Source organism: Perognathus longimembris, chromosome 1 (assembly GCF_023159225.1).
Source record: "Perognathus longimembris pacificus isolate PPM17 chromosome 1, ASM2315922v1, whole genome shotgun sequence".
NCBI lineage: Eukaryota > Metazoa > Chordata > Mammalia > Rodentia > Heteromyidae > Perognathus > Perognathus longimembris.
In genome coordinates this window covers 331248-357963 of record NC_063161.1, presented here as the reverse complement: position 1 = coordinate 357963, position 26716 = coordinate 331248, and the positions used below count along the sequence as shown (strand labels likewise).

Below are 26716 nucleotides of genomic sequence, written 5' to 3'. Positions count from 1 at the left end.
GGGATTGAACTCAAGGCCTGAGCATTGTCCCTGAGCTTCTTTTTGCTCAAGGCTAGCACTCTATTACATGAATCACAGCAGCACTTCCAGCCTTTTCTGTTTATGTGGTACTGAAGAATTGAACCCAGGGCTTCATGCATGCTAGGCAAGCACTCTACCACTAAGCCACGTTCCCAGAAGTTTTTGAATTTTAAGGATTATTGTTGGAAGCTAAAACTCATTTGTTGCCTGTGTAAGAGCCCATTGACAGCAACTGGAAACTAGAAGAGGGGAAGTTTCCCAGGGGTCTATTGAAGAAGGGAACAAGGTTGAAATGTGGACAGCTAGAATGAAGGAGCTGTGCTGCAAGGTTCTAGGAAGGACAGTGATATGACTGACAACCTGACCCCAAGCAGAGACCTGGAGGGTGGGTGCTTCACTTGGGGTTTCCTTCCTGGGCCTGACACATTTTTCTTCTACCCAAGATCCACGGTACCTCTTACCCCACTCGCTTTCATCCTCTGGCCTTCCTTCTCATTGTGGCTCCGTCACCCCTGCCTATTTGGGGCAGGTTTTCTGGCCCTTGGGAAGTTCCGCCTTTTGGCCCTCACAGCCCTCATATGTCAATCTATCACTGTGTGGCTCTAAGGCATTTTGTGGTCAAGTCCTCTTATCTATTTTACAGAGAAAATTGAGGGACAAGATGTCCCTTGAGAAGTGAGGTCAGTGCTGAACACCTGGGCTGTGCCTATGCCAACTGTTCTTAGGGGGTCTCCATGAGGAAGGAAGCAACACAGGGCCACACACACATGAAGCCTTTATTGGTGTATGGATCCGAAGAACAGGTTTAAAGGGTAGATCTGAAGAAGGGGCAGGTAAGTATGGAGCCACCATTGCAGAGGTCTGCCTTTCCTGCTCCCTTCCTCTGTGAATACCACCCTTCTGCACTGGGGCTGAGGTGAGGGCTCCAGACTTGGAGCTCTACAGTCAGAGGAAGAGGCAGGGCTTCCCAGGCAGATTATTCCCCAGGAGGGGCCTGAATTAGGCTTCTCTGCATGCCCTGCTGCATTCCCACCACCTGGGCCAACGGCTGAAGTGAGGGTGCATGGGGTCGGGAGTAAATGGATAGGGTTTTGATTGGCACGAGGGGACCAGTGGGCCCTTCAGGCAGCACCCAGTCATTCTCGGCACTCCAACCTGAGTGTGTACCAGTGGGACTGGCTAAGGCACAGCGGCTTGCCTGTGTCCCTGCTGCGGGGAAGACGTCTGTGAGCCCAACCCTCTGGCAGCCTGCAGTTGAAAGCACATCTATTTTTTCCGCCGGAGGGCCCGGGAGCCATTGCCATTGTTGGAGGCTGGAACAGCCTGCTCAGAAGCTGCTCTGGAGTCCTTCTTGGGGGCTGGCTTTTGCTTTTCGCCTCTGATCAGAGGTGAAGACTGGAATGGCCAGGAGGCCAACAAGGCTTGCACTATTTTGACAGCTCCTACAGCCCCGAGGAGACTCCAGAGTAGTGTGGGAGGCTCCAGTGGAGACAGCTGTGTCCTCACCCAGTGCAAGGCCTGGGCCAGGGTTCTGCTGGAGCTGTGGGCCCGAGGTGGGGTCTTATCCTGTGGATAGGATTAAGGAAGGTCCATAGGATTTTCCCCTATGCCAGGGATTACCCTGTCACCTCCCTGAGCCTGGCTGGCATCCTCTCACCTGAAGCCCAAACTGTTTGAGCAGCATCTCCAGCGTCGGGTCCCCCAGAGACACAGAGGGAAAGAATTCCTCTACCCACTGTCGTCGCCACCACCGGCTACAATAGAATTGGACGTTAGTTCATGGCTGGAGCCTAAGCCCCAGCTCTCCCCCTAGTGGCCCCTGGCCTTACCCTTGCTCCCCAGGCTGTGAGAACCAATACTTGTAGCGTTGGGCCCGGATGTAGGTGGGTGGCTGCTTGTAAAAGGGGTAACTGGTGACGTGGCTCTGGACCAGGCGGATTACTGTGGCAGGTGGTGAGGCTCAGCGTGACCCAGTCCCTCCCTCTGTGGCCCTCCCCAGCCCTCCTTCGGCCTGCCCCTCACCTGGCTCCTTGCCCTGCAGCAGGCGGAGCACCAGACTAGTGAACCAGGGACTATGTGTGTGGGGGCCAAGGGCTGCAAACCACATTTGCCAATCAAGGCGTGGCTGGTGAGGCACCAGGACAGGGGGCTGTCGGCTCACATTCCCAGGCTTGTACATGAACTCGATCTCCTGCCAGATGAACCTGAGCTCAGCTAGGGCAGCTAGCCTGAGCCCGTGTACCACCCCACCCTGCCCCTTGGGAGGGCTCACTATCCAGTGCTGTCCGTCGTAGCTGCCTTCCAGAACCACTTCAGGCCGCCCACCTAGCCCAGTCATCCGGCGGAAGAGGCCATAGGAATTGGCCAGCTGCAGGTGCTCCACAGCACCAAACATGTGGTGGGCCCCAGTCCAGAGGTGTCCATGGGTCCCAGGCTCTACATAAGAGTAGGGCACCTGCAGGACAGGTGGGCAGAGGATTAGTACTGTCTCACAGACCCCTCCCCAACCTGATTTCTTACACTGCTACCTACCAGGCTGATCAAGAACAAGGCAACTGTGGCAGCACCCACCACAGAGAACTGGATCCCAGCCCAGAGCTTCCGCAGCCACCCCTGTACCTGGGTCCACCTGGGAAAGGGATGATGAGCGTGTCAGGTCTGACCTGGAAGCTGTCCTGTCCCCACTCTTGAGCACAAACCTCCAGAAGGTGATCAGCACTTCCCAGGCCAGGGAGACCACCCCTAGCCACATGGTGGGCAGCGTCACTGTCTTCAGCCACTGGGAGAACTGGTGAAAGGTGAAGGCTGCCAGAGGAGGGAGATGTGAGGAGGTTGGTTCAGCCCCTGCCCCTGCCCCTTCTCCCCTCCCCTGCCCAGATGTGAGGGGGACTGGTTCAGCCCCTGGCCCCTCCCCCACCCAGATGTGAGGGAGGCTGGTTCAGCCCCTGCCCCTGCTCCCCTCCCCTGCCCCTGCCCCCCTCCCCTGCCCAGATGTGAGGGGGACTGGTTCAGCCCCTGCCCCTGCTCCCCTCCCCTGCCCAGATGTGAGGGAGGCTGGTTCAGCCCCTGCCCCTGCTCCCCTCCCCTGCCCCTGCAGCCCCTCCCCTGCCCCTGCCCCTGCTCCCCTCCCCTGCCCAGATGTGAGGGGGACTGGTTCAGCCCCTGCCCCCCTCCCCTGCCCAGATGTGAGGGAGGCTGGTTCAGCCCTGCCCCTTCCGCCCTGCCCCTGCCCCCTCCCCCACCCAGACGTGAGGGGGGGTTGGTTCAGCCTCTGCCCCTGCCTCCCCCCCCACATATGTGAGGGGGCTGGTTCAGCCCCTGCCCCTTCTCCCCTCCCCTGCCCAGATGTGAGGACTGGTTCAGCCCCTTCCCCCCCCCCCCCAGTGGGCACTCACTGATTCTGGAATGGATGGTGCGCTGCTGCCAGTCAATTTCCAGGCCAAAATAGTGCACGGTGCCATAAGCCAGCAGCCCATAGATGGCCAGTTCCAGTAGCAATGACAGTGTGGCCAAGAGGGCCTTGGGCCAGGCTATAGGGCAAGACAGTGATGGGCTAACTGTGGGTCTGCAGCTAGGATGCCAAGATAAAGCTGCAGCTGGTACCTTTAGGGGCTTTTTGTAGGAAGGAAATACCCTGGGAAGGCAAGGGAGCCAGCTGTCTTGACAGGATAGTACTTACAGGTAGGTGTCCTCTTATGGTGGCTGTGGCCAGACTCAGCAGCTAGGTGACAGTCTTCCAGGAGGGCAGTGGTGAGCACCAGGGTTAGCAAGTTAAAGAAGTTATAATTACCAGTGATGATAATCAAGACTTGCAAAAGCACCTAGGGTGAAGGTGGGTTTGCATTCAGAGCTTGGAAGGATCACATTCATTCTGTTCTCCCGTTTCCCCAACCGTGCCCCCAGCATCCTCCAGGGTGGCTACAGCCCCAATGTGGGACAGCACATGTTTGCACACCTGAGTAACAGTGGTGAAAACTACATCCTGTCCCTCACTCACCTGAGCATAGAAGGCAACCAAACGCAGGCGGCGAATTGGGGCAAAGAACAGAGGGGGCACTGCAATCTCGATGAGGAAGGTGGCTACCACACTGAGCTTGTGCAGCCAAACTGGCAGGTGGTGGGCGAGCCAGGCAGCAGGTGTGGGCAGGCACTGTGTCTCATAGTGGTAGGTGAGGGCTACAGGCAAGGAAGGAGTGGTGGTCAAGGGAGGGCAGAACCGCAAGACCACCCCAGATTCTGGCCTGGACCCTCACCAGTGAGCCCCCACCATGTGGGGCAGCGGCTGGTTAGCTTGACCACACCAGAGGCAAACATGAGGCGAAACAGCAGCCAGCGCACGAGCCAGAAGGGGAGGCCTTCATGGGGTGAGGCCCCTGCCAACCAGGCCTGAGGGGTCTGCTTGTGGTTGGGAGGCTGCCTCAGGGGTGCCACCAGCACAGCCAGGAAGCCGGTTTCCAGCAGCAAGGAGTCCCTATGGAGAGAGGAAATAGCACAAAGGGCTCCTCCCTACCAAGGATGCTTCCCTCAGAAGGTTTTCCCAGGTTTGCCCACCCTCAATAGCCCTGGCTCAGTAGTAGTCACTCACCACTGGAAATAGAGGAACACTTGGCCCACCTGGGGAAAGAAGAGCTGTCAGGGAGCTAGTATATGTCTATGTAGTGGGGAGGAAGTGGGTGCCCGGGAAAGGGGCTGGATGGACCAGGGTCATACTTGCCTGGCAGGCTGACAAGTAGGCAGCCCAGAGCAGCAGGTAGATGAGGGGGTGGCGCAGAGGGCGCAGCAGTAGGGCACCCAGGGCCAGCACTGTGCCCATTAGGGTCAGCAACTCCAGGCCCTGGGCTGTGTCCAGCCCCAGCCTCGGTGCCTCCCACAGTAGCGTTGGTGTCTCCCACAGCTGCTGCCAGCGCCCCTTACCCTGTGGTCTCAGTGTCCTCCGTGCAGGTAGGATGCCATCTGGGCCATACAGGCCTGTGGGAAGGCATGTCAGGGATAGGTCCGGGACACTGCCCTCCTGGGGTAAATTCACCCTTACTTAGCCAAGGCTTGTAGATCCTCCCCCGCCCCCCTCTAGGCATAAGCCTGCTGCCACTATAGATGGGTTAAAAACCTGTTGGCATCCACCCTGGGTCCAGAAGGCGTCCCCGACTCCCTGGGCAGGCACTTCTCGCGACAGAGCCCATTTCCTTTTCGTACCTGCCCACCAGGTCTGGGAGAAAGTCTGTCCCCCACGCCCCACCCCAGGTGAGAGCCCAAACCCTACGGGAAACGGACCACTGCACATTTTCCTCCTGCTACACCGGTGAGGCACACAGGGCAGGAACCAGTGCACCCTAATCCCGCGTAGAGGCCTGGACTTCCCGCCCTCCCAAGCCGCGCGGGCGCAGGATGGAGGGACCTCAGTGCGGGTTTGGGGGTGTCGTCCTTCCCTCGGCGCCCTCACCCGGGATCTGCGTGTAGAGGGAAGCGAAGGCGAACATGAAAACCGCGGCCACACCCTGGAGGAAAAGCTGCCGCGGGAGCCGGGAGCCAGCCATGTCCGCTACGAAGCCGGATGGACCAGGGACTCGAGAGGCTGCAACCCCGCCCCGCCCCTGCATTCCACTGTGCGCCGCGGGCCTGCCCCGCCCACAACTGTAGCCCGGCCGCAGGCCCCGCCCTCGCATAGGCCCCGCCCCTCGGAGGGCCCGCCCCCATGCGGGTGGCCCCGCCCCTTCGGCCTCCCCCTCGCCCCTACCAACCCACAGTCGGTTCCCGAATCCCCGCCCAGCCACAGGGGGCCCCGCCCCGCCCCGCCCCGCCCCGCCCCGTGGAGGGGCTCCGCCGCCGGGCGGGCGGGCTCCGCCGCCGGGGTGCGCGCGGCGCCCCGCGCACGCACTTCCTGGGCGGGAACGGCAAAATGGCGCCAGAAGCGGTCTCGGGCTGAGCCCGCGGACCCGCTCGCCAGTCCCCGCCGTGCCGGACGGCGCGCCCCTCCCGGACATGGAGGACGTGGAGTCGCGCTTCGCCCACCTCCTGCAGCCCATTCGTGACCTCACCAAGAACTGGGAGGTGGATGTGGCGGCCCAGCTGGGCGAGTATTTGGAGGAGGTAAGGGCGGCGCCAGGCGTCCCGGGCCTGAGGCCGCGGGCGGCCCCTTCACCGCGGGCGGGGCTGCGGCGGGGGGCGGCTCGCCGCCCGCCGGGCTGGCCCAGGCCGTGCTCCACGACTCCCGCCCGGCCCCGGGGAGCCGCTCCGGGGTGGGCGAGCCTGCGTCGGTCTCGGCTGGCCTGTCTCATCTCACCGAGCCGCGACGTGAAGGGCGGGCGGCGCGTTTCCTGGCCTCTGGCCAGCCCTGGACCGTACCGGACGCTTCGCTCCGTGGCCAGTGCTCCGCCTACCGACTCACGCCTCCAACCCCGCGTGTTGGTGTTTACAAAAAGCCTTCTCAAGTCTCGCTTCCCTGCCTTCCCTTCCCTTCTCCCCCTCCCTCCCTTCCTTGGCGCGCGCCGGTCCGGGGCTTGAACTTGGGGTCTCGTTGCTCCAGGCTGGTGAGGGCTCTACCACCGGAGCCACACCTCCGCTTGCACCAGCTTGCTCGCCCTAGGTAGTGGAGTGGAATGGAAAACATTGCCGACTTGGGCGTGTTTGTGTGTCTGAGAGATCTGGATTGAGATGTAATCGATTTCTTACCTTGGATCTTCATTCCATTTTCAGGCTAGTACTTTTGTCAATCCTGTCAGCATTTAACTTCTGTCTCGTGTCTAGCTCTATTTCTGGGCTTTACTTTCACTCTGGCCCAGCCCAATCTGGTTTCGACAGCAGTATGCTTATACATCTCTCGTCTTGCTCTGCAGGAATAACTTCCACCCTGCCAAATCCTAGAAACACTAGACGTGTTATTTATATTTAGTTCAGCAGCATTGTTGTTGAGCACCTCTTCCTTTTCAAAATGGTGCTGTTAGGATTTTCTTCTATTTTGCTGCCTACTTCTTCCCTCTTAAGTTTTGTGCTCCTCAGAGTGGAATATTCTTTAAGCAATCTCATTATTTCCATGATGTGAAATATAATGTTCGAGGACTCTCAGGTGTTTGTCTCTATTCTCCATACTTCCTAAAATCTACTATATCCAGATGTTTCTCTGTCATCCACTAGAATGTTACATGAGCTCCTAAGTTCAGCTTAGAGTGGAGTGCTTTGTGTCTTGTATCTTGGACTTACTGCTGTTCAGTTAAAGGTGAAAGATGTAATCAGATGCAGTGAAGCTCCATATTCCACACCAAGTTCACTCGTGAGTTCTGTCACCTAGACTGCCAGAAGATCACTTGATTTCATTTGTTCTCCATTATTTGAGGTCCATCCCTGGGTCTGTTTAAAACCTTGCCATCCTGTCTGGTCCTTACCCATTTTTTTTTTTAATGCCATCCAGTTCATGCTCCACCCAGCAGCAAACATAGTTTAAAAATGAAAATCAATTTTGGAAATAAAGATTTGTTGAAACACAACCACATTAAACAAAAATTAACATCAAAAGCTGGGCATCAGTGGCACGTGCCTTTAATCCTTGCTACACTGGAGACTGAGATCTGAAGATCATAGTTTGAAGCCGGCCCTGCAAGAAAGTCATGAAACTTATCTCTAACTTACTACCAAAAAGCTGGAAGTAGAGTTGTGGCTAAATCACTAGAGCACCAGTCTTGAGCAACAAAGCTCAGGGACAGTGCCCAGGCCCTGAGTTCAAGGCCCAGGACTGGCACTAAATAAATAAATCAAGCCACAGTATTGCCCAGTTTAAAATCCCTCTGTGGCTTTTCATTGTAAATAAAAATCCTCAATTTCTTTCCTGATTCTGACCCTTTTGACCACATAAATCTCATCTCAGGCTGTTTCCTGCCTCCTTTCTCCCTCTTCCTCTTCTCCACTCCTCTTTCCTCCTTTTTTTTTTTTTTTTTTTTTGGTGGTGGTCGGGGGTCCTGCAGCTTGAACTCAGGGCCTGGTTGCTGACCCTGAGCTTTTTTGCTCAAGGCTAGCACTCTACCACTTGAACCACAACTCTACTTCTTACTTTTTTGGTGGTTAATTTGAGATAAGCATCTCATGGATTTTTGTATCCAGGCTGGCTTTGAACTTCAGTCCTCTTAAGTAGCTAGGATCATAGGTGTGAGCCACTGACACTCAGCCCTTTTTGTTATTTTATGCTTTATGGTGCTACGAATTAGTCTCAGGCCCTTGAACATACCAAGCAAGTGCTTTGTCATAAAGCCATATCCTCAGCTCCTTTACCTATTTTTTTTATTTCTTTAGTTTAATTTTATTGTCAAGGTGATCTGCAGTTACATATGTAAGGTAATGAGTACATTTCATGTCGAACATTTTTTACCCCCTCCCTCATTTTTCCCCCACTTTCCCTTCCTCCCAATCCCCATACCTGTTTCTTTTAAACCTGTGGCATCCCAAGCTTATCAAGCTCATTCTTGGCTGACTTGGGTTTTTTGTTTTTTTCTTTTTCCCTTTCTAAGCTGGTACTAGGGTTTGATCTCGACTTCATGCACTTGTGGACTTTTTCACTCGCTGTTAGTGGTCTCCTGCATGAGCAACATCTCTAGGACATCCTGCCATTTAGCTCTGTCTATGCCCTTCATTTGCTTTCTACACATTTACCAGAATTCATTTCATCTCTCATTTACTCATTATTGTTGAATATTTGTTGTCTGTCAAAGCCCTGTATAACTGAAGAAAATGAGCATCGTGAACAGTAATTCATGCTTTGATAGGATTTGCACTCTTATGGGAAAATTGATTCTGACGCAGAATAGGTACATAAAGTTTAGTGCTTATTTTGGCCAAACTTTGTGTGTGTTGTGTGTTATGAATTCTTGTAACTTAAGTAATTTGTGTAGACACTAGAAAGATTAACTGATAGTCTCAAAGTTATATCTAGTTTTTGGTGCTATGTTTGACATTGTGTAGTCAAAAACTGGTGACAGGTTTAAAAGAAGAGTTTAGAGTTCACCAGGTGCTGGTGGCCCACACCTATAATCCTGGCTACTTGGGAGGCTGAGATCTGAGGATCCTGGTTCAAAGCTAGACCAGGCAGGAAAGTCTGTGTGACTTATCCCCAATTCACCACAAAAAGCTGAAAGTATAGCTGTGGCTTAAGTGGTAGGATACTAGCCTTGAGCACGAAAGCTGAGGGAAAGCCCCCAGACCCTGGCCTGCAAAAGAAAAAAGCAGCATCTGCTGCACATTCCCTTTTAGTCCTGGCTACTCTGGAGCCTTCCCACTTCTGTAGACTGTAGTGCTCCTATCCCTTCTTGTTACACCCCTTCCTGATCTCCGAAATCCCTCTGCTCTGCATCAGTGAGGAGAAACAGCTCTCCTAGTTGACATCCTCCCAGATTGTTCCCTTTGTAGTACTACCACAGTACCCAGTGTCTTTTTATCTCCCCACACTTTAGCCATATTCCTAAATAGCATTATTTTGTCTCTGCTAACTGCCTTCTTATGAGAGATTTTTCTTCCTAAAATGTCACTTTTTTTCACCTCCCGGTGAGCTACCCATGTCTTAGGTTTAGCTCTGACATCACCACCTCATCAGATATTCATTGGACACTATTGTCTCACAGTGAACTATAGTCTGGAATTACCTTAATGCGTCTCACAGGCCACCAAAGAAGAAGAGACTTGAAAATAGTGAAACTAGATCATACTCATAGGGTGGCAAAGAGATCCAGGTGCTGAGGGAGGCTACGGGTTTGCCCTGGGGACAGTTTGGGGGGGCATTCCAGGAAGATGGGGAAGCAAAACCAGAACACTCAGAAAAACATGTGGGGCTTCAAAGTACCATTCATAAGAGTGGTAGCCAGTCTTGGAGGAGTTGCTGGGTTAAGTACGGAGGAAAATGTGGGGCTGGCAGTGCCACTTACTGGTAAGTCTAGCATATGTGAGGCCTTGGGTTCAATTTCTAGTACCTTGAAAAAATGTGTGTTAATATATGTGGAAATTTAGTGGGGAATGAGAAATGCAGAGCTTTAGGATTGAGTAGTTCAGACACACCAGCACACACAATGGACAAATGCACATGGTAGAAGATATGCCCTGAGAAGGGGAGGGCTAATCATGGAATCCCAGGACTCCTGGGTCTTGAACTCAGGGCCTGGGCACTGTTCCTGAGCTCTTTTTGATCAAGGCTAGTGTTCTAACACTTGAGCCACAGCGCCATTTCCAGCTTTTACTGTTTATGTGGTACTCAGGAATCGAACCCAGGGCTTCATGCATGCTAGGCAAACACTCTATCACTAAGCCACATTCCCAGCTCCCCAGGACTGCTCTTTAAGGTGTGACACAGAGTTGGGGCCAAGAGAGGTTCAAGGTATTGTGCAGTAAAGAGGATCACACACAGGAGTCTTTCCTGAGTTCCTCCCTCAAAGGTTTAGACCCCAGCATTTGTCTATCTCCCTCCTGTTAGGGTGAGGTTCTTCCTGCTGGAGTTTGTCCCAGTTGCCTCAACCTGGGTGCAGTGTGGAACATCTTCAGCACCTGCTGATGAGTGCTCGTATGCAGCAACAGCCAACCAGACAGTGTCCTCTGGGGGAGCATCCTCTCCCAATTCACTAGGTTTCGGAGGATACAAGAAATCACAAAGATCTTCCCCTCTCTAGAAACAACCCAGGCAACCGGCAAGCTTAAACCAGAGCTGATTTCAGAGCAAAGCCGGAGTTGTCTATACATGTAAATAGCAAGCAGGACTACCCAGGAGGAATTAAGCACAGACTGGGCTTTGGCTTCCCCTGCACTGGTGTTCTTTCTTACAGCTGGACCAGATCTGCATTTCTTTTGATGAAGGCAAAACCACAATGAACTTCATTGAGGCTGCACTGCTTATCCAAGGTTCAGCCTGCGTCTACAGTAAAAAGGTGAGAACCATGGGCTACAGGTCTCAGTGCTTTAGTGTCAAGTGCAACCATAGTCAGCCTTCCTATTGTGCAGTATTCATATCTTGATGGCATTGAAAGCTCCATCTGCTTTCTTTCACATCTTGTAAAGCCAGTGGTAAACTTGGATTTAAAATGGCATGGCTGCCGGGCTCCAGTGGCTCATGCCTGTAATCCCAACTAGGAAGCTGTGATCTGAGGATCATGGTTCGAAACCAACACAGGCGGGAAAGGCGAGATAGGAGTATATGATACTCATAGCTCCAATAAACTACTCAGAAAAAGCTGCAAGTGGCACCGTGGCTCAAGTGGTAGACTTGAGCAAAAGAAGCTCAAGGAGAGTGCCCAGGCCCTGAGTTCAAAAACAAAAATGGGGGCTGGGGATATGGCCTAGTGGCAAGAGTGCTTGCCTCATATACATGAGGCCCTGGGTTCAATTCCCCAGCACCACATATACAGAAAATGGCCAGAAGTGGCGCTGTGGCTCAAGTGGCAGAGTGCTAGCCTTGAGCAAAAAGAAGCCAGGGACGGTGCTCAGGCCCTGAGTCCAAGCCCCAGGACTAGCCAAAAAAAAAAAAAAAAAAAAAAGGCCAAGTTAAGTACCAGTGGCTCACTCTTAACAATCTTAGCTACTCAGGAGGCCAAAATCTGAGGATTTAAAGCCAATCCCAACCAAGACAAATCCAAGAGACTTTTATCTCCAGTTAGTTGGCAAAAACAAAACAAAACAAAAAACCCTCAGAAGTGGAGGCATGGCTTAAGCAGAAAACATGAGATACTGAGTTTTGTGTTTTTTTTAAAAGAAGAAAGAAATATAACAAGCAAAAATGAGTTGGAGTGCATAGCTTAAATGATAGAGTACCTGCAGGTATTCTGCAGGTGAGACCCTGAATTCAAAACTGTAGTACTAGGGAGGGTGAGGGTGAGGGGGGGAGAATACAGAACCTGAGGGAGAAAGGGCCAAAAAGTGCAGCAGTGGAGCTCAGTGGACACTGGTGAAAATGAACTATACAACTTAGGGGTAGACATGGGAAGGAGGGACTAGGAGAGAGGGAGAAAACAAAACACTATGAAAGAAATATACTTACTATTTGTCTCATATATAATTGTAATCCCTCTGTACATCACCTTTATAATAACAATAAAAAAAACAAAACCCTCCAGCACTGCTCATGCCTACAATCCTAGCTACTCAGGAAGCTAAGATGTGAAGATTGAAATCCAAGGGCAGCCCGGGCAGGAAAGTCCATGAGACTCAGCCACCAAAAAGTCAAGTTGAACTGGCTCAAGTAACAGAGAACTACCCTTGAACACAAAAGCTTGGGGACAGTACCCAGGCCCTGAGTTTAGGCCCCAGGACCAATCCCAAAATAACAAACGCAAGACTGGAAAAACAAAAACGAGAACACTTTTTTGGTAGCAAAATCATCAGAGTTCACAGAGGGTGGAAAGTCATGGTTAGACTCCCAGTGCTTGCCAGAATCCAGTTGGGAAGGCCTCATTATGGTGGGCCTCTTGGTGTCCTCACTGACTGTCTCTGGTTGCCAGGTGGAGTACCTCTACTCGCTGGTCTACCAGGCTCTCGATTTCATCTCTGGCAAGAGGTGAGTACTAGAGGTCAGTCAGGAGCGAGGGCCTACCTCTTTTTAGCTGTTCCCTGCTTGAAGCTTGGGAAGCTCCTGAAGCCTCAACGATGTCCATGGATTCTTCTCTCTCAGGCGAGCCAAGCAGCTCTCTTCAGTACAGGAAGATGGGGCCAATAGGACTGCCAACTTGGGGACCCCCCAAGAAGCAGAGGATGAGGTGAGTTGGGATATATGCCCTCTACCCCATGTGCTTCCCTTACTCTGTTACCATGAGGTCTTGCTGTCTCTTTTAGTTCCTGTCACTTGATGACTTCCCTGTCTGTCAGACGAATGTGGATCTGAAGAATGACCAGGTGTCTAGTGTGAGTATCCTGGCACTTCAGGAGGCGAGATCATTCCTTGGAAAGGAAGGTGCTGCTCTGTGTGGGTCCCCACCTGGAGCTTGAGGAATGCATGGTTTATCTCCCTCCTCCTGTATGCAGGAGCTTCTCATCATCCCACTCCTGCCCATGGCCCTGGTTGCCCCTGACAAAGTGGAGAAGAATAACTGCCCCTTGTACAGGTACAGGCCTGAGCCCAGTGTGTGGTGAGGGAGAGGCCTGCTTGGGGTGGCCTCCATAGCATGCGTGTGTTTGCCACCTGCCACAGCCGTCAGGGTGAAGTCCTGGCCAGCCGGAAGGATTTCCGAATGAATACATGCACTCCCAACCCTAGAGGGGCATTCATGTTGGAGCCAGCGAGCATGGGTCCTGTTGAGCCTGTGGATGTGAGCTCCAAGCCAAGCAACCAGAAAGGTGAGGATTGGGCTTGGTGGGAAGGAAGTAGATCTTTCTGGGGACTACTTTTGGGTACTGTGTGCCTACCAGCTCTAGTCCTGGGTTCTGCCTCTTCCCAATTGCCCACTTTCCCCCTGGAGAGTTAGCTGGCCTTCATCCCTCCCAGTCCTTGCTGACCATCACAGGTGGGCTCAGTACTCACTTTTGACACTTTTCCCCCCGCTCTGCCCTATACTCAGGCCTGCTCTGCTTTGCCTTCTGCTGCCTCCCTGGAGAGCTTTGTTGGAGGCCAGGTAGGAACCTTCTTGGAACAAGACCAACCCCGTCTAATCTCATCTCTTTCAGATGCCAGGGGTACTGAAGATCAGCCAGTGGAAATCTCTGGGTATCTGGGTCCTGTGCCTGAACTGGGCTTGTCCCAGGAGCCAGGTGAGAGAACTTGCAGGGCTGAGGAGGGGACCAGAGAGGTAGAGCCAATGGACAAGATATAAATGAGACTGCTCTCAGCTTCTCCAACCTGTCCTGCTCTTGTTTGCTGTACAACTTGGATGGGACAAGGCATAGTGGGAGCAAACAGCTTTAGATCTGGGCTCCCATGCTGGAACCCTGGCCCTCCTAAAACCTCGGAACTTTCCTCTGCCCTCTGGCCTCTCCTCTGGTTGAAATAGATGGCAGCATATAAAGAACATCTGGGCTGCATGTGGCTCAAGTGGTAGACTACTTACCTAGTAAGAACATCTGCTAAGAAATAAGATGGGCTGGGGCTGGGGATATGGCCTAGTGGCAAGAGTGCTTGCCTCGTATGCATGAGGCCCTGGGTTCAATTCCCCAACACCACATATACAGAAAACGGCCAGAAGTGGCGCTGTGGCTCAAGTGGCAGAGTGCTAGCCTTGAGCAAAAAGAAGCCAGGGACAGTGCTCAGGCCCTGAGTCCACGGCCTAGGACTGGCCAAAAAAAAAAAAAGAAATAAGATGGGCTGGGTGCCGGTGGTTCACACCTATAATCCTAGCTACTCAGGAGGCTGAGATCTGAGAATCGCGGTTCAAAGCCAGCATGGGCAGGAAAGTCAGTGAGACTTTTTTGGGGGGCCAGTCCTGGGGCTTTGATTCGGCCTGAGCACTGTCCCTGGCTTCTTTTTGCTCAAAGCTAGCCCTGCCTTTTGAGCCCCAGTGCCACTTCCAGCCTTTTCTGTTTATGTGGCATTGAGGAATTGAACCCAGGGCTTCATGCATGCTAGGCAAGCACTCTACTGCGAAGCCACATTCTCACTCCCCCCCCCCCCACCCTTATCTCCAATTAACCACCAGAAAACCGGAAGTGACGCTGTGTGTGGCTGAAGTCCCAGAGTTCAAGCCCCGGGACCAACAAAAAAAAGATGAATTAAAGCATGTTTGAGGGAGTAGTCTTAAGGTCCTACTAGACTCTGGATACTAGCAAGTGAAGCTTAGAAGAAGGATGGCCTGTCGGGTTCCTCCAGGTCTAGGCCGTGGCAGTCTAACCCCACCTCATAGAGCAGCTTCCATCTGTTGTCTGGCCTCCAGCTCCTCAGGCTGACTGGTCTTCTGGTTCCTGCTTAGTTGCCTTTCCAGAAGGCCCAGCACCCAGCAACAGGGATGCGGACACAGAGGATGCAGTAGAGCTCCCAGAGGCCACGGACCCTGAGGCTGCTTTGGAGCCTGCAGAACCAAGGACCCTGCAGCAGGTGGGACACAGCTGAGGCTTCAGAGCTCAAGCTGTCAACCAAGCAAGCCCAGTCATGGGACAGAGTTGCCCTTCCATGCTGAGGACAGTTTAGTGGCCTAGGCTTCCTGCATGTTGACCTCTGTTCCCTCCATCTGGTCTGTGTCCATCAGGCCAGTAGTGTCCTTGTCTAGGTGCCTGGGCCAGCCAGTCCTTTAGAGGGCTGCTCCCAGTGTCCCTCTCCTGTGAGCTAAGTAGCTGCTGCCCCTCAGAGGAGTGGGTTCATGTTCAGGGGTCTGAGCTCTGGAGCTTGAGGGTCCTGGGGCGCCAGCTTTTCTCCAAGGCACACTCCTGTCTGTGATTAGGCTGTCAGGAGAGAATGAACTGGAAGTCTCTACTGCTTTTCTTCACATCCAGGATGGAGCCTATCTAGGGTACAGCCAAGAAATTCTTAGACTCTTTATCTCCAATTAACCACTCAAAAACTGGAAGTGGTGTTGTAGCTCAAAGTGGTAGAGCACTAGCCTTGAGCAAAAAGAGCTCAGGGACAGTGCCCAGACCCTGAGTTCAAGACCCACGACCGTCAAAAAAAAAACAAGTACATTCCCTATTAGTGTCATCCCTTCCCTTGTTTTCTCCTAGTTTTCCCCTCCCAGTCCCACCTTTCCAGGGTTTTTGACATGGATCAAAGTTCAGAGCTGCTGGGCTCTTCAGGGACTAGGGTTGACAAGGGGAAGGGCAGGAGAGACCTGTGGGCTCTTCTTTGTAGACTGCCACCGTGCCCAGGAGCTATATGCTGCGGAAGCGAGAAGGGGCCCCAGATCCTGTGTCCCGGTTGAAGGTAAGTGGTAGCTGAAGGTGAGTGGTGTTGAGCCCTTGAACTTCTAGCAGGGAGCCACAAACATGACCCTGCCTGTCATGCCTTTGCTCTGTGGGCCTTTGACACTTAGATGTCCCATGCTTAGCCTATGGCCCTTGACACTCTTTTTCAAGGATTCTCACTCCTTCCAGAAATTAGAGGACCTTCCCTGCAGTTTGGTGCTCCCTCCCCCTGTGGTACCACCCTCTGACCTTGAGTGTGGTTGGCAGCTCCCTGGGCTCTCACTGCACTGGTTTCCGGCCTTGGTGGGGGTGAGGAGTGGTTATATGTGTGTGCAGCCCTTCTCTCTCCTCAGGATCCGTTTATGCTCTGTGCTTAGGAGACTCCAGACCCATGGCAGAGCCTGGACCCCTTTGACTCCTTGGACTCTAAAGCCTTCAAGAAAGGTAACCAGGTGGGGGAGACCTCCACTCAGGCTCTGCTGTTCAAGTTTCCTGGGACTGGAGGAAGTAGAGTGGAATGGGCTTATGTCCTGACACTGAGACCATTCTTGTCTATCCCCAGGTAGGCCCTATTCTGTGCCCCCTTGTGTAGAAGAGGCTCCAGGACAGAAGCGCAAGAGGAAAGGTGCCACCAAACTTCAGGACTTCCATCAGTGGTACCTGGCTGCCTGTGAGTGGTTGTGGTGGGCAGAGGTGGTGCATTCTTTTCCTCCAATGCTGTGAGTAGCTCCCAACCCCTGGGAGGTCAGGGCCTTGGCTTGGTTTCTGCTTGACCCTGTTTTTCCCCAGATGCTGACCATGCTGATGGCAGAAGGCGCAGGCGAAAGGGCCCAACCTTTGCAGGTAAGGGACAGAGTTCTTGTGTACCTGATCAGGAAAGACTATTTTCTACCTCCCCTGCCAGGGTTACCTAAGGCCCTTGGTAGACTGGGCAGGATGAGGGAACTCTTCACAAGGCCTTTGTCTGTAGACATGGAGGTCTTATACTGGAAGCATGTGAACAGTCAGCTGGAGACCCTCCGGAAGCTGCAGAGGAATGAGGCAAGTACCTTCAAGGGCAGGATCTGGGCAGCCAGCAGGCCCTGATGGAATGTAATAATGTCTTCACAAATGATACTCTTTCTGGACAGATGGATGAGCAGTGGCTTCCCAGGGCTGAGGAGAGGTGGCCTGCAGAAGGGGAGGCTTTGGAGGATTCCCTGGAGGACCTAGTGGTGACAGGTAGGTAACTGGGGGGTAGGGTGTGGGGGGAGACCTCAGCACTTGATACCAGCTGACTAGCTTCCTCTCCCATGTACCTGTAGATGACTTTCTAGAGCCAGAGGGGTATGCAGAGGCTGAAGGGGCAAAGCCTGGGGAAGCCACCAACCTGGGTAGGTCTTAACAGGTAGCTGTCTGGGGTGTGCTGAGGGAGGGAAGGTGGCTCTTTGTGGCTCCAGTGCAGCAGCTCATAGTTGGCCCTTTCCAGATGCAGAGATCATGCCAAAATCCCCAAGCTATGAGGAACTGGTTCGAAAGAATGTGGTAGGCCTGGGTCAGAGAGGGTGGGAGCTGGGGGGGGGGCATGCCAAGCCTTTTGCGTGCAAGGTAGAAGCCCCCAGTGATGCTCCCCTAGGAACTCTTCATTGCCACCTCCCAGAAGTTTGTCCAAGAGACAGAGCTAAGTCAACGCATCAGAGACTGGGAAGACACTATCCAGCCCCTGCTCCAGGAACAGGTAGAGTGGGTCGGGGCTCCTCAGGAATCATGCTGCAACCTCTTTTTGCTTGCCTTGTGTTTGTCCAGGGCTTCAGCCCTTCCTTCCTAAGTCTGTGTCCCCTGTTCAGGAGCAGCACGTGCCCTTTGATATCCATACCTACGGGGACCAGGTGGTCTCACGATTTCCCCAGCTCAATGAGTGGTGTCCCTTTGCGGAACTGGTGGCCGGGCAACCTGCTTTTGAGGTGTGTCGCTCCATGCTAGCCTCCCTGCAACTGGTGAGTGGCCCAGAACACATGGGAAGGGATGGCAGCCCCGGACTCTGCTGATGCTTTGCTCCTGCAGGCCAATGACTACACGGTGGAGATCACCCAGCAGCCGGGCCTGGAGGAAGCGATGGACACCATGTCTCTAAGACTACTCACACACCAGCGAGCCCACATGCGGTTCCAGACCTATGCTGCCCCCTCCATGGCCCAGCCTTGAGTAGAAAGCATGGAAGCAGGGCAGAGGGTGGTGGGCTTGTAGTCCTGTCTGCCGTGTACTGAGAGGCCCATTCACTCCAGTGCTGCCCAGTCTAATAAAGTGGTATTACCACCTAACCTACCCTCCCCCAAACCTTTAATGTGCCTGCTCTGTGTAGAAAGAAGAGCTCCCTTGCCCCTGTACCCCTGCCTCCCTGGGCTGCTGATAGAGATCACACAAACACGCCATTAAGTACACTGATTTAATGACAGCCAGGCTTTGGTGGTTCAGGACAGGATGCTGTGGAAAGTACCCATGTGTTGCTTCACACTGTCTGCAATCTGCTCAGCTGATCTGCTACGACCATAGTAGTCAGTGAAGAGGCCATCAGGGTTGAGCAGGTAGATAGCAATGGAATGGTCCACGATATAGTCCTGGTCTTCATCTTTGGGACCAGCACTATAGTACACACGGTAGCTCTGGCTAACCTGGGCCACCTGTTCTGCAGAACCAGTCAGACCTAGCAGCCTTGGGTGGAAGTCCCGCACATATCTGGCCATGGCTGCCACATCGTCCCGTTCAGGATCCACAGTGATGAAGATGGGCTGCACTAGGGGCAGACTAGGCTCTGCCTCCAGCCGCTGCACCACCTGCACAAGCTTCTCTAGTTCATCTGGGCAGATGTCAGGGCAGTGGGTAAAGCCAAAGTACATCAGCACCCACTGGCCTCTGAAGTCAGCCTTGCATCGAGGCCTGCCTCTATGATCCAGCAGGCTGAAGTCGCCCTGGCCCACAGCAGCCTGGCGCAAGGCCTCTATCCGCTGCTGCCGCCGACGCTGCTCCTTCTCTGCCTTTGCGGCAAGCCAGGCCCAGCCCAGCCCAGCCCCAAACAGGGCAGTGATCAGCAACCGGGTTTGCAGCTTAGGGCCTTGGGGTAAGCTTTGCCCTGACAATGCTCTGGACATCATACCTAGGGCCTCACCTCCCAAGGTCCTAGGAATGAGTTGGGGCTTGAGCTGAGAGAGCCTGGGCCAAATCTTGGAACTTCTAGCCAGCAGCAACATGGACCTGATGATCCTGCAAAAGAGCAAAGATGTCAACGGGAAAAGAGGTACTTGGGCCCCTTGGGCCCCCACCACTAGGGAGACCTGCTCCACACGCAGGTTGGCCAGCCATCTGTACCTGCGCACCAGGTCTCAAGACTGCTTCACCTCTGAAACATCAAGTTCCAGCTAAGGCAGCAACAAATGTCTACAGGCCTACAGTTGTCCTTTAACCTGGGTTCTTTAGTCTGACCCCATTGTGCGCCTGCATCTGCACCTAGGAAGCTAAGGCCCTGGCCTTGATGGCTGAAAGCATTTCCAGTCTGTCTGTCTTCACCTGAGCTCACATATCTATGTGCAATAAATTTATTAGTTAGGAGATTGGAAATTGGCTTGCCAACCCTTAAGTCCTTCCTGGCCCCTCCTGAAGCCACTTAAACGATAGGCTCTCCAGTTCTCCTGTGCTCAGCCTGGTCCCCGTCCAACCCAGGGCGCCTTTCGGCCCTCGATTAAAGGCTCTCGTGGCTCCCTTAGGGACCGGGATCCTCAGACCTATGAGGTCTCCATCCCTAGGCAGTGTGCCCTTGGGCCGGGCTCCACCGTACTAAGGCAGAGGACCGCATTTGGGGAACGCGCACGGGGACCCCCGAGGGAAGGCCGGACCAGAGGGCTTAGCAGAACTGGCCCTAGTCGTTCCCCGTCCATCCTTGACCCCCGTGTCCACACCTCGTGGCAGTGGCCCAGCCCCCGAGAATGGCGCGCTCTGCTCGGTTCACGCGCCGCGGCGCATGCGCACAAAGGCTGCCGGGGATCACTTCCTGGCACGCCCCGGAACTACCTCCCGCCAGCGGACCGCCCTTCCCGGGCCCCACCTCGCCTCGGCGGCTTCCGGCTTCAGGGCTGTACGGAGGTCGGCAGGATGAGCTCCTCGAGGGGCGAGGGGGCTGTGAAGGGCGCACGGTCGGACAGCACCAGCGCCCGCTGCAGGGCGCGGCGCTGTGCGCTGCTGAGCGCGGCGCCGTCCCGGTGCACTCGGAGCCAGGGCGTCCCTGCCGGGGCGACCGGAGCGGTCAGGGCGACCTCGGGGGGCTCCGGGGAAGGGGCGTGGCGTTCGCCACCCGGGGGGGCGCTTACCGCGCTGCAGCCTCTGGCCCACGTCCACCAGCAGCTCGGCGCCCACCCCCAGGCGGAGCGGCTCCCCGGCGCGGCTGCGCCCGGCCCCGATCTCGCGCAGCACCAGCGCCAGCGGCAGTGCCCGGATGCGCTCCACCGTACCTGCGGGAGAGGCGGTCTAGGGGCCGGGGGAGGGCGGGGGCGGCGGCCTCGGGGCCCAGCTCCCGGACTCACCGTCTGCGGGAGCGCGCAGCTCCTCCTGCTCCCGAGCGCACGGGAGTAGCTGGCGGCGGCGCGCGGGGCTTCCGGAGCACAGCGCCTGCGCCAGCGCCGGGTCCACGCCCTGCGCCGCGAGCATCAGCTGGAAACGGCCTCGCGCCGAGCCGTCGTCCAGCGCCCGGGCCACCCGAGCGGCGCCCTGGGATTGGGCCTCCACCTGCCCGCTGAGCCAGAGCAGGGCTCCGCCTGCCGGGGGGGGCGGGCGGCAAGGCTCAGGGGCGGGAAGCTCTCGGACGCCTGGGGAGGCGGCTCCGAATCCCAGAACCCCCAAGCCCCGCTCCTTTCCCCTCACCGAGCCTGGTGACCAGGTCCCGCAGATCTGGCGGCCCCGCACCATCTAAGCACAGCAGCGCTTCCTCCACCTCTAGGGAATGGCCCACGCTCCGCCCCAGGGGGTTGTCCATGGCGGTCAGGGCTGCGGCCACCCGCAGCCCCAGTCCTGCCCCGACGCCAACCTGCGGAGGTGCGGCTCAGCGTGGCCTCTCTCTGGTGCCTCGCCTGCCCGTCGCAGCTGGCATCAAACTCCAGCCCCTCAGAAAGGCAGGCACTGTGCTAAGCAGGAGAGGGGAGGGTGGAAGGGCGGGGGGGGGGGGGTCCCTAGTGGTTTTCCCAAGGCAAAGTCAGCCCTGATCTGGTAGTGATGGGTAGAGGAAGGAGGGACTGCCCTGCCAAATGAACAGACAGGAGAGGCCAAACAGGCCCAGCCTGCAGGAGCTCACCAGTGTCCTTGCCAGCTCCCTTGCCTGCTTTGGATCTGGGAAGAGTGCAGCCTCACCAAACTTAACATCCACTACCAGAGCAGACAGCCCCTCAACGGCCTTCTTACTGAGGATGGAGGCTGGTGGGAAGGCAGAGACATTATCCCAAGGGATGACACCTGGGGTGAGGAGGGGTGGCCGTGCCTAGAGGGCTGTGCACCAGTCAGGGTACCCCAGAGTCAGTCAGTGGTTAGGACACCTGTGATGAGTGGGAGGCTGTCCACAGTGGCTGTCACATCTCGAGCAGCATATAGGATTCCGTCAGCTGGAACCAACTTCTCACTCTGACCCACAATGCAGCAGCCTACTTGCTCCAACAGCAACTTCATCTGGCCAGATATTTCCCAGTGACTTCGGATGAAGGGCTCTTTCATCACCCCTGACCAGTAACTTAAAAGTGCCCCAAATGTTGGCCAGCATTTATTACTGACCAGTGGATGAGTCTGATAAGTTCTCAACGACTGACCTCTGACCTGTCAGGGATCCTAATCAGTATCTATGGCCTGTTAATGATTAGCAGCCCATTCATGATTTTGACCCAGTCTCTAATAATGATCTTACCATAGTTCTGTTGACTCATAGTTCTGACCCAAGTCTACTGATTACCAGTGACCTTTGGACTGTCAGTATTCTCTTTAGTGAGCCCAATAACCCACCAGCAATCCCCCCAATGATTCCATCCAACATCTCCCTCCCTCCTAGATCAATGATCAATTAGTGGCCCATCTGTACCTGCTCTGGGCTCTGGATGACATTGAACCCAGGAACAGACTCCAGCTTATCCAAAGTTCCCCCCGTGTGCCCCAGACTACGTCCGCTGATCATTGGCACCTAGTGGGCAGTGGTACTAAGCACCCACAGTCTCCCTCATCCCCACCCCTCCCTCTCTTTCCCTGGTTAGGACTTAAGCTGGAATTAAAAAGTATATATAGGGGGCTGGGAATGTGGCTTAGTGGTAGAGTGCTTGCCTAGCATACATGAAGCCCGGGGTTCAATTCTTCAGTACCACATAAACAGAAAAGGTTGGAAGTGGTGCTGTGGCTCAAGTGGTAGAGTGCTAGCTTTGAGCACAGAGAGGCCCAGGGACAGAGCCCAGGCCCTGAGTTCAAGCCCCAGGACTGGCAAAAAAAAAAAAAAAAATTGTATATGTAGTATTTTACAATTTTAAGTTTTTTTTTTGTTTTTTTTTTTTTTGCCAGTCCTGGGGCTTTTTAAACTCGGGTTCTGGGCACTGTCCCTGATCTCAGCCTCCTAGTAGCTAGGATTACAGGCGTGAGCCACTAGCGCCTGGCAATTTTAAAGCTTTTTTTTTTCCCCCCAGTCCTGGGCCTTGGACTCAGGGCCTGAGCACTGTCCCTGGCTTCTTTTTGCTCAAGACTAGCACTCTGCTACTTGAGCTAACGCGCTCCTTCCGGCCATTTTCTATATATGTGGTGCTGAGGAATCGAACCCAGGGCTTCATGTATATGAGGCGAGCACTCTTGCCACTAGGCCATATTCCTAGCCCAATTTTAAAGCATTTTAGGCAATTGAAGTGGGTACCCAGCTGGTAGAAAGGAACAGGAAAGGAATCAGCACTCATCCCTGATGACACAAATCTGGAGAGGACCTAATTCTTGGGATCTTGTTTGGGATGCAGAGGGGAAAGAGTGGCCTACTTTCCACCAGTAGTCCTCTTCCAAGGGGCCTCATCTAGGGCCTAAGGTAGGCCCAAGTACTGGGATTTGGTAGGACTGAGTCCTGTCTTGCTGTCCTTTGGGCCAGAGGAGTTTGGGAGATGCCTGTGAGTGGGTCAGAACTTTTGGAGAGAAGGGGGGGTCTCACCTTGCAGCCACAAGCAGCCAGGGCAGGTGCCAGGACCAGGCTGACCTTGTCACCCACGCCCCCTGTGGAATGTTTGTCCACAAGCTGCTGCTGCCAGGCCTCTGGCCACTCCAGCTTCTGTCCAGACATGGCCAGAGCCTGGGTCAGCAGAGCAGTCTCCTCCAGATCCATGCCTTGCAGCCGGATGGCCATCAGCATGGCCCCTAATGGACACATTAGAGGGGTCCCAATAGCACAGGCATCCCGAAGTGAGCCATAATGGTAGAGTGCCCTGAGGGGATGGGTCTTTGGGCGCCATCAGTCACGATCAAAGTCTGGGTGAGGAGTGCCCAGCCTTCCCCACCCACCGATCTGTGCGCCCTGTGCGCTCCCATCCACCACGGCATGCACAAAGTCCCTGATGTCTGCCTCACTCAGGTGGCTTCCATCTCGCTTCTTCCGGATCAGCTCCGGCAGCTGCTTGGATGGGTGCGGAGGGTCGGGAGGTTCCCTACCCCTTGCCCCTGAGCGGTTACCAGGCACCACAGGGATCGGTGGTGGAGACGCCATTGCTCCAGGCCTGCGGAAGAGCCGAACACGCCTGGAATCTGCCTCAGAACCCGAGTCCCTGAGCCGTGGGTGCTGGTCGGGACCCGGTTCCCGCGTGTCCCCCGGCCGGGGGCGGTCCCGAGCCAGTGGCTTCCCGGCCCGAGTCTGGCTGGCATCTCAGCCCCACCCCCTCCCTACCTATGAACTTCAACCCTCGGGGTGGTGTGGTGGATTCCGGTCCGGGTCCACCCCAGGGCGAAGGGGTGGAGACGACGAGCGGGTGGGCCGGTCCCGAGTGACGAGCCAGTCGGTGCCCCAGGGGAGCCCGGCTGGGTACTGCGCGGCCGCCAGCCCCCGAAGGGTCGCGCGGGCGCAGGGCCACCGGAGCTTCTGGGGCCGGGGCGGAGGGCGGGCGGGAGCCTGGGCTCGCTCCTCCGGTGCCCGCGCGGACTGGGGTTTGCAGATCTGCGGGTCCGGCGTGACCCGGGCCCCCTCCCCACGCACAGCTGACTCCACCGGGACCGCGCTCCCCACGACCGGCCGCCCGGCCCCCTCTCCGGCCCCCTCCTCCCGTCCCACACCAGCCGCCTCGCGGCCCGCCCGCTCGCCCGCCCTCCTCCGTCCCTCCCTCCAGCCCCGGCCCCGCCCGGCCTCTCCCCCGCCCTCTCTCCGTCTCAGCCTCTCCCCGCCCACCCCCTCCCCGGCCCGGCCCTCTCTCCTCCCCGCTCCTCCCGTCCCACACCAGCCGCCTCGCGGCCCGCCCGCTCTCCCGCCCTCCTCCGTCCCTCCCTCCAGCCCCGGCCCCGCCCGGCCTCTCCCCCGCCGTCTCCGTCTCAGCCTCTCCCCGCCCACCCCCTCCCCGGCCCGGCCCTCCCTCCTCCCCGCTCCTCCCGTCCCAGACCAGCCCCCTCGCGGCCCGCCCGCCCGCCCGCCCTCCAGCCCCGGCCCCGCCCCGCCTGGCGCGGAAAGAAAGAGGCGGACGCGGCCGGCTCCGAAGCTTTAAGCCCGCGGCTGTGGGGCCTCGCCCGCCCGCCCGCCCGCCCCGCGGGCTTCAGTCCACGTCGGTCACCAGGGGAGCCAGGTACTCCGAGTGCCGAATCCCAAAGCTCCAGCCGCGAGTCTTCCGGTGCTGCGGGCCCAGGAGACTCGGTTCACCGCGGCGGGACCCCCGCCCCCGCCCCGGTCCCGCGCCTCGGGCTCCCGACCCCCGTCCCGGGGCCCGGCTCCCGGCTACCTGGTCCACGTGGTAGGCTGCGGGCCCGGGCTTCAGGGTGCTGTCCTGGGGGAGCGCGGTCCGCGCCAGCATGGTGAACTGGGGGGCCCGGGTCTTGTAGACCCCCGGGTTCACCACGTGGTAGGCGCACGGGCCCGGCGTCTGCGGGAGCGAGGCGGGGCTGGGTCCGGCTCCTCCCCGCGCGCCCCGCGGCCCCCCGGGCCCCTCGCGGTGCCACGCCCCCCCCCCCCCCCCGCACCTTGCTGAGGTCCTCGAAGCAGCTGCCCACCACGCTGCGGCCGTAGATGGAGTAGGTCGGGGCGGAGACCTTGCCGACGACGCGCGGGCCCAGCAGGGAGGGCACGCTGTAGGTCCCGGGGCCTGGGGAGGAGCCACCCCGCGCACCGTCGGTCTCCGCGGGCCCGCGCGGGCGTCTCCCCGCCCCTGCGGGGGGTCCCCGTCGGGCGGGGGCGGGCCTCGGCGCCACGACGGGCCCCTCCGGTCTCACCTGGGGTCTGCTGCTTCGTGTGGACCCCCCAGTTCCGGGGAGCGATGGTGTGCTGAGGGGCGCTGGGGTACGCGGTGTTTCCCGCCCGCTCTGGGAAGTACCTTCCTGAAGGGGGGATCCAGAGGGGGGGTGAGCCGGACGGGGCGGGGCCCCAGCCCTGGAGGGCAGTTGGAGCCACAGTCGCTTCGTGGGGCTCGGGTCGTGGACTCGGGGGTCCCGGGGCTCTGGGTCCCCGCGGGGCTTCCCTCCCGGGGCCGGCTGGGCACGGGGGGGGGGGTCAGGGCCCCGGGGCGCTGACCGGGTCCCGGAGTGAGGAAGGGCGCCGAGTGACGCAGGCGGCCGTAGATGGAGTAGGCCGGGGTGCCGTCGGGTCCCCGCACGGTCGTGCCGGAGGGCACCAGGTGACTGGGGCCCGGGCCGCACGAAGTCTGCTGCGCGGGGAGGCGCGCGCCGAAGGAGTAGGCGGGGGCGCGCGGGCGCGACGGGTCATGCAGGACGTAGCCTGCGGGGTGACCCCGCGTCAAGGCCCTGGCGCCCCCCCCCCCCCGCCGCCCAGCGCCCCTCCCAGCCCCGCCCGCAGCCCCCGGGACCGAGCCCCCTCGCCCGCTCCCGCGGCCCCGCCCCGCCCCCGCCGCGAGCCCTACCGGTGTTGGGGGGCAGCTTGTACTTGGGCCCCGGGCCTTTGTAGAAGGCCGCGATGGGGCCGCGGGGCCGGTGGGGCCTCCAGGGGCCCACCCAGGTGTCGGAGCCCATGGCGCGGGCCGGGGCTGCTCAGGACCCGCAGCGCCCGTGGGCGGGTGGCGGCCCGCGCCCTTCCACCTGGGACTCGCGGGGTCCGCGCTTCCCCGAACCGCGGCGGATCAGCTGGGGCGGGGCCCATCCGGTATCCCGGGTGCTGGGAAAACAAACAGTGGTTCCTGGGCTCCGTGGGGGGGCCGGGCGGCGCGCCTGACCCCGCCGGCTGCCCCCCCAGGAGCCGGCGGGCGCGGACCCCGCACCGGTTCTGGAGCCTCGGCTTGGGGAAGGGAATTCTCGAGTTTTCGTGGCGAGGGACGGGAGGCTTGAGGGTGAGGCCCGACCGGGTGCCCAGCATTCGCAAGAAGGCCCTGAGAGGCACTGACCTGCTGTGGCCGTCCCCGACTTTGGTAAGCAAAGCGAGGTAGCTAGACCTGCACGGCTTACACACCCCAACCCCCAGCCCCCATTGTGTCCAGAGTTTGCTTCCTGGCAACCGGACTGCCCCTCATCCCTGCCCCTGCCCCGCCCTGCCCTCCAGGGCTCTGGCTGGACGGTAGATCGGGCCACGGACCAGAAGCGGGGCTCCTCCTTCCCCAGGCTTCAGCACACCCATTCCAGAATCAGACAAACCTGCGGACAAAAAACGCGTGTGGGAACACGGGAATGCAGGGTAAAGCGGGCTCAATTAGTTAGGTGTAGACAGAGAACTTTGTAACTATTTAAGCTCGGGGAATATTTGCAAAAAAACCAA

At 57.1% G+C, this 26716-nt stretch overlaps 5 protein-coding genes across 7 annotated transcripts; 1 reads left to right on the top strand and 4 right to left on the bottom strand.

The window, feature by feature from the left end:
- Nucleotides 1-785: 785 nt before the first annotated feature.
- On the bottom strand, nt 786-5604 carry Lmf2 (lipase maturation factor 2). Of its 3 annotated transcripts, none has more exons than XM_048353536.1 (14): nt 5462-5604; nt 4736-4989; nt 4607-4635; nt 4275-4492; nt 4019-4197; nt 3701-3842; nt 3417-3551; nt 2721-2826; nt 2554-2650; nt 2294-2476; nt 2044-2212; nt 1851-1962; nt 1679-1775; nt 786-1587 (listed from the first exon to the last, which is right to left on the bottom strand). In XM_048353536.1, exons 1-14 carry the CDS (start codon nt 5553-5555, stop codon nt 1288-1290), a joined length of 2115 nt encoding a protein of 704 aa, XP_048209493.1. In that variant the 5' UTR covers nt 5556-5604; the 3' UTR covers nt 786-1287. The 3 variants fall into 3 exon arrangements, with proteins under 3 accessions (XP_048209493.1, XP_048209509.1, XP_048209501.1); XM_048353552.1 differs by lacking the exon at nt 5462-5604 and adding an exon at nt 5417-5459; XM_048353544.1 differs by lacking the exon at nt 5462-5604 and adding an exon at nt 5293-5403.
- Nucleotides 5605-5884: 280 nt separating this feature from the next.
- Ncaph2 (non-SMC condensin II complex subunit H2) lies at nt 5885-18123 on the top strand. Its single transcript, XM_048353560.1, has 20 exons — nt 5885-6108; nt 10812-10913; nt 12480-12535; nt 12650-12734; nt 12811-12879; nt 13000-13079; nt 13166-13311; nt 13639-13722; nt 14874-14998; nt 15746-15817; nt 16176-16242; nt 16361-16468; nt 16588-16641; nt 16769-16839; nt 16929-17019; nt 17103-17171; nt 17267-17322; nt 17414-17515; nt 17625-17774; nt 17842-18123. The coding sequence occupies exons 1-20, from the start codon at nt 6001-6003 to the stop codon at nt 17980-17982; spliced, it is 1836 nt and encodes a 611-aa protein (XP_048209517.1). The 5' UTR covers nt 5885-6000; the 3' UTR covers nt 17983-18123.
- An 86-nt stretch (nt 18124-18209) lies between these two features.
- On the bottom strand, nt 18210-19025 carry LOC125356897 (protein SCO2 homolog, mitochondrial). Its single transcript, XM_048353583.1, has one exon. The coding sequence runs from the start codon at nt 19023-19025 to the stop codon at nt 18249-18251; it is 777 nt and encodes a 258-aa protein (XP_048209540.1). The 3' UTR covers nt 18210-18248.
- Nucleotides 18904-23917, bottom strand: LOC125356865 (thymidine phosphorylase). Its single transcript, XM_048353568.1, has 11 exons — nt 23705-23917; nt 23326-23537; nt 22979-23181; nt 21887-21985; nt 21354-21483; nt 21116-21234; nt 20689-20851; nt 20352-20582; nt 20139-20279; nt 19877-20053; nt 18904-19038 (listed from the first exon to the last, which is right to left on the bottom strand). The coding sequence occupies exons 2-10, from the start codon at nt 23525-23527 to the stop codon at nt 19899-19901; spliced, it is 1443 nt and encodes a 480-aa protein (XP_048209525.1). The 5' UTR covers nt 23528-23537; nt 23705-23917; the 3' UTR covers nt 18904-19038; nt 19877-19898.
- A 543-nt stretch (nt 23918-24460) lies between these two features.
- Nucleotides 24461-26487, bottom strand: Odf3b (outer dense fiber of sperm tails 3B). The gene is given in 6 exon segments (XM_048353575.1): nt 24461-24635; nt 24741-24881; nt 24979-25100; nt 25228-25332; nt 25526-25868; nt 25870-26487. Coding segments are annotated over 6 exon segments (900 nt in total). The 5' UTR covers nt 25981-26487; the 3' UTR covers nt 24461-24557.
- Between the last annotated feature and the right edge of the window lie 229 nt (nt 26488-26716).

Coding starts and splice junctions, on each gene's coding strand:
- Lmf2 (XM_048353536.1), bottom strand. CDS start 5,555: ATGGCTGGCTCCCGGCTCCCGCGGCAGCTTTTCCTCCAGGGTGTGGCC. Junction 2,827..3,416: donor CACCATCCATTCCAGAATCA/GTGAGTGCCCAC, acceptor CTCCTCTGGCAG/CCTTCACCTTTCACCAGTTC. Junction 2,651..2,720: donor GTGCTGATCACCTTCTGGAG/GTTTGTGCTCAA, acceptor TCCCTTTCCCAG/GTGGACCCAGGTACAGGGGT.
- Ncaph2 (XM_048353560.1), top strand. CDS start 6,001: ATGGAGGACGTGGAGTCGCGCTTCGCCCACCTCCTGCAGCCCATTCGT. Junction 13,723..14,873: donor GGGCTTGTCCCAGGAGCCAG/GTGAGAGAACTT, acceptor GTTCCTGCTTAG/TTGCCTTTCCAGAAGGCCCA. Junction 16,243..16,360: donor CTCTAAAGCCTTCAAGAAAG/GTAACCAGGTGG, acceptor GTCTATCCCCAG/GTAGGCCCTATTCTGTGCCC.
- LOC125356897 (XM_048353583.1), bottom strand. CDS start 19,025: ATGTTGCTGCTGGCTAGAAGTTCCAAGATTTGGCCCAGGCTCTCTCAG.
- LOC125356865 (XM_048353568.1), bottom strand. CDS start 23,527: ATGGCGTCTCCACCACCGATCCCTGTGGTGCCTGGTAACCGCTCAGGG. Junction 20,583..20,688: donor GGACCTGGTCACCAGGCTCG/GTGAGGGGAAAG, acceptor CCCCCCCGGCAG/GCGGAGCCCTGCTCTGGCTC. Junction 20,280..20,351: donor GCTGCGCGCTCCCGCAGACG/GTGAGTCCGGGA, acceptor CCTCTCCCGCAG/GTACGGTGGAGCGCATCCGG.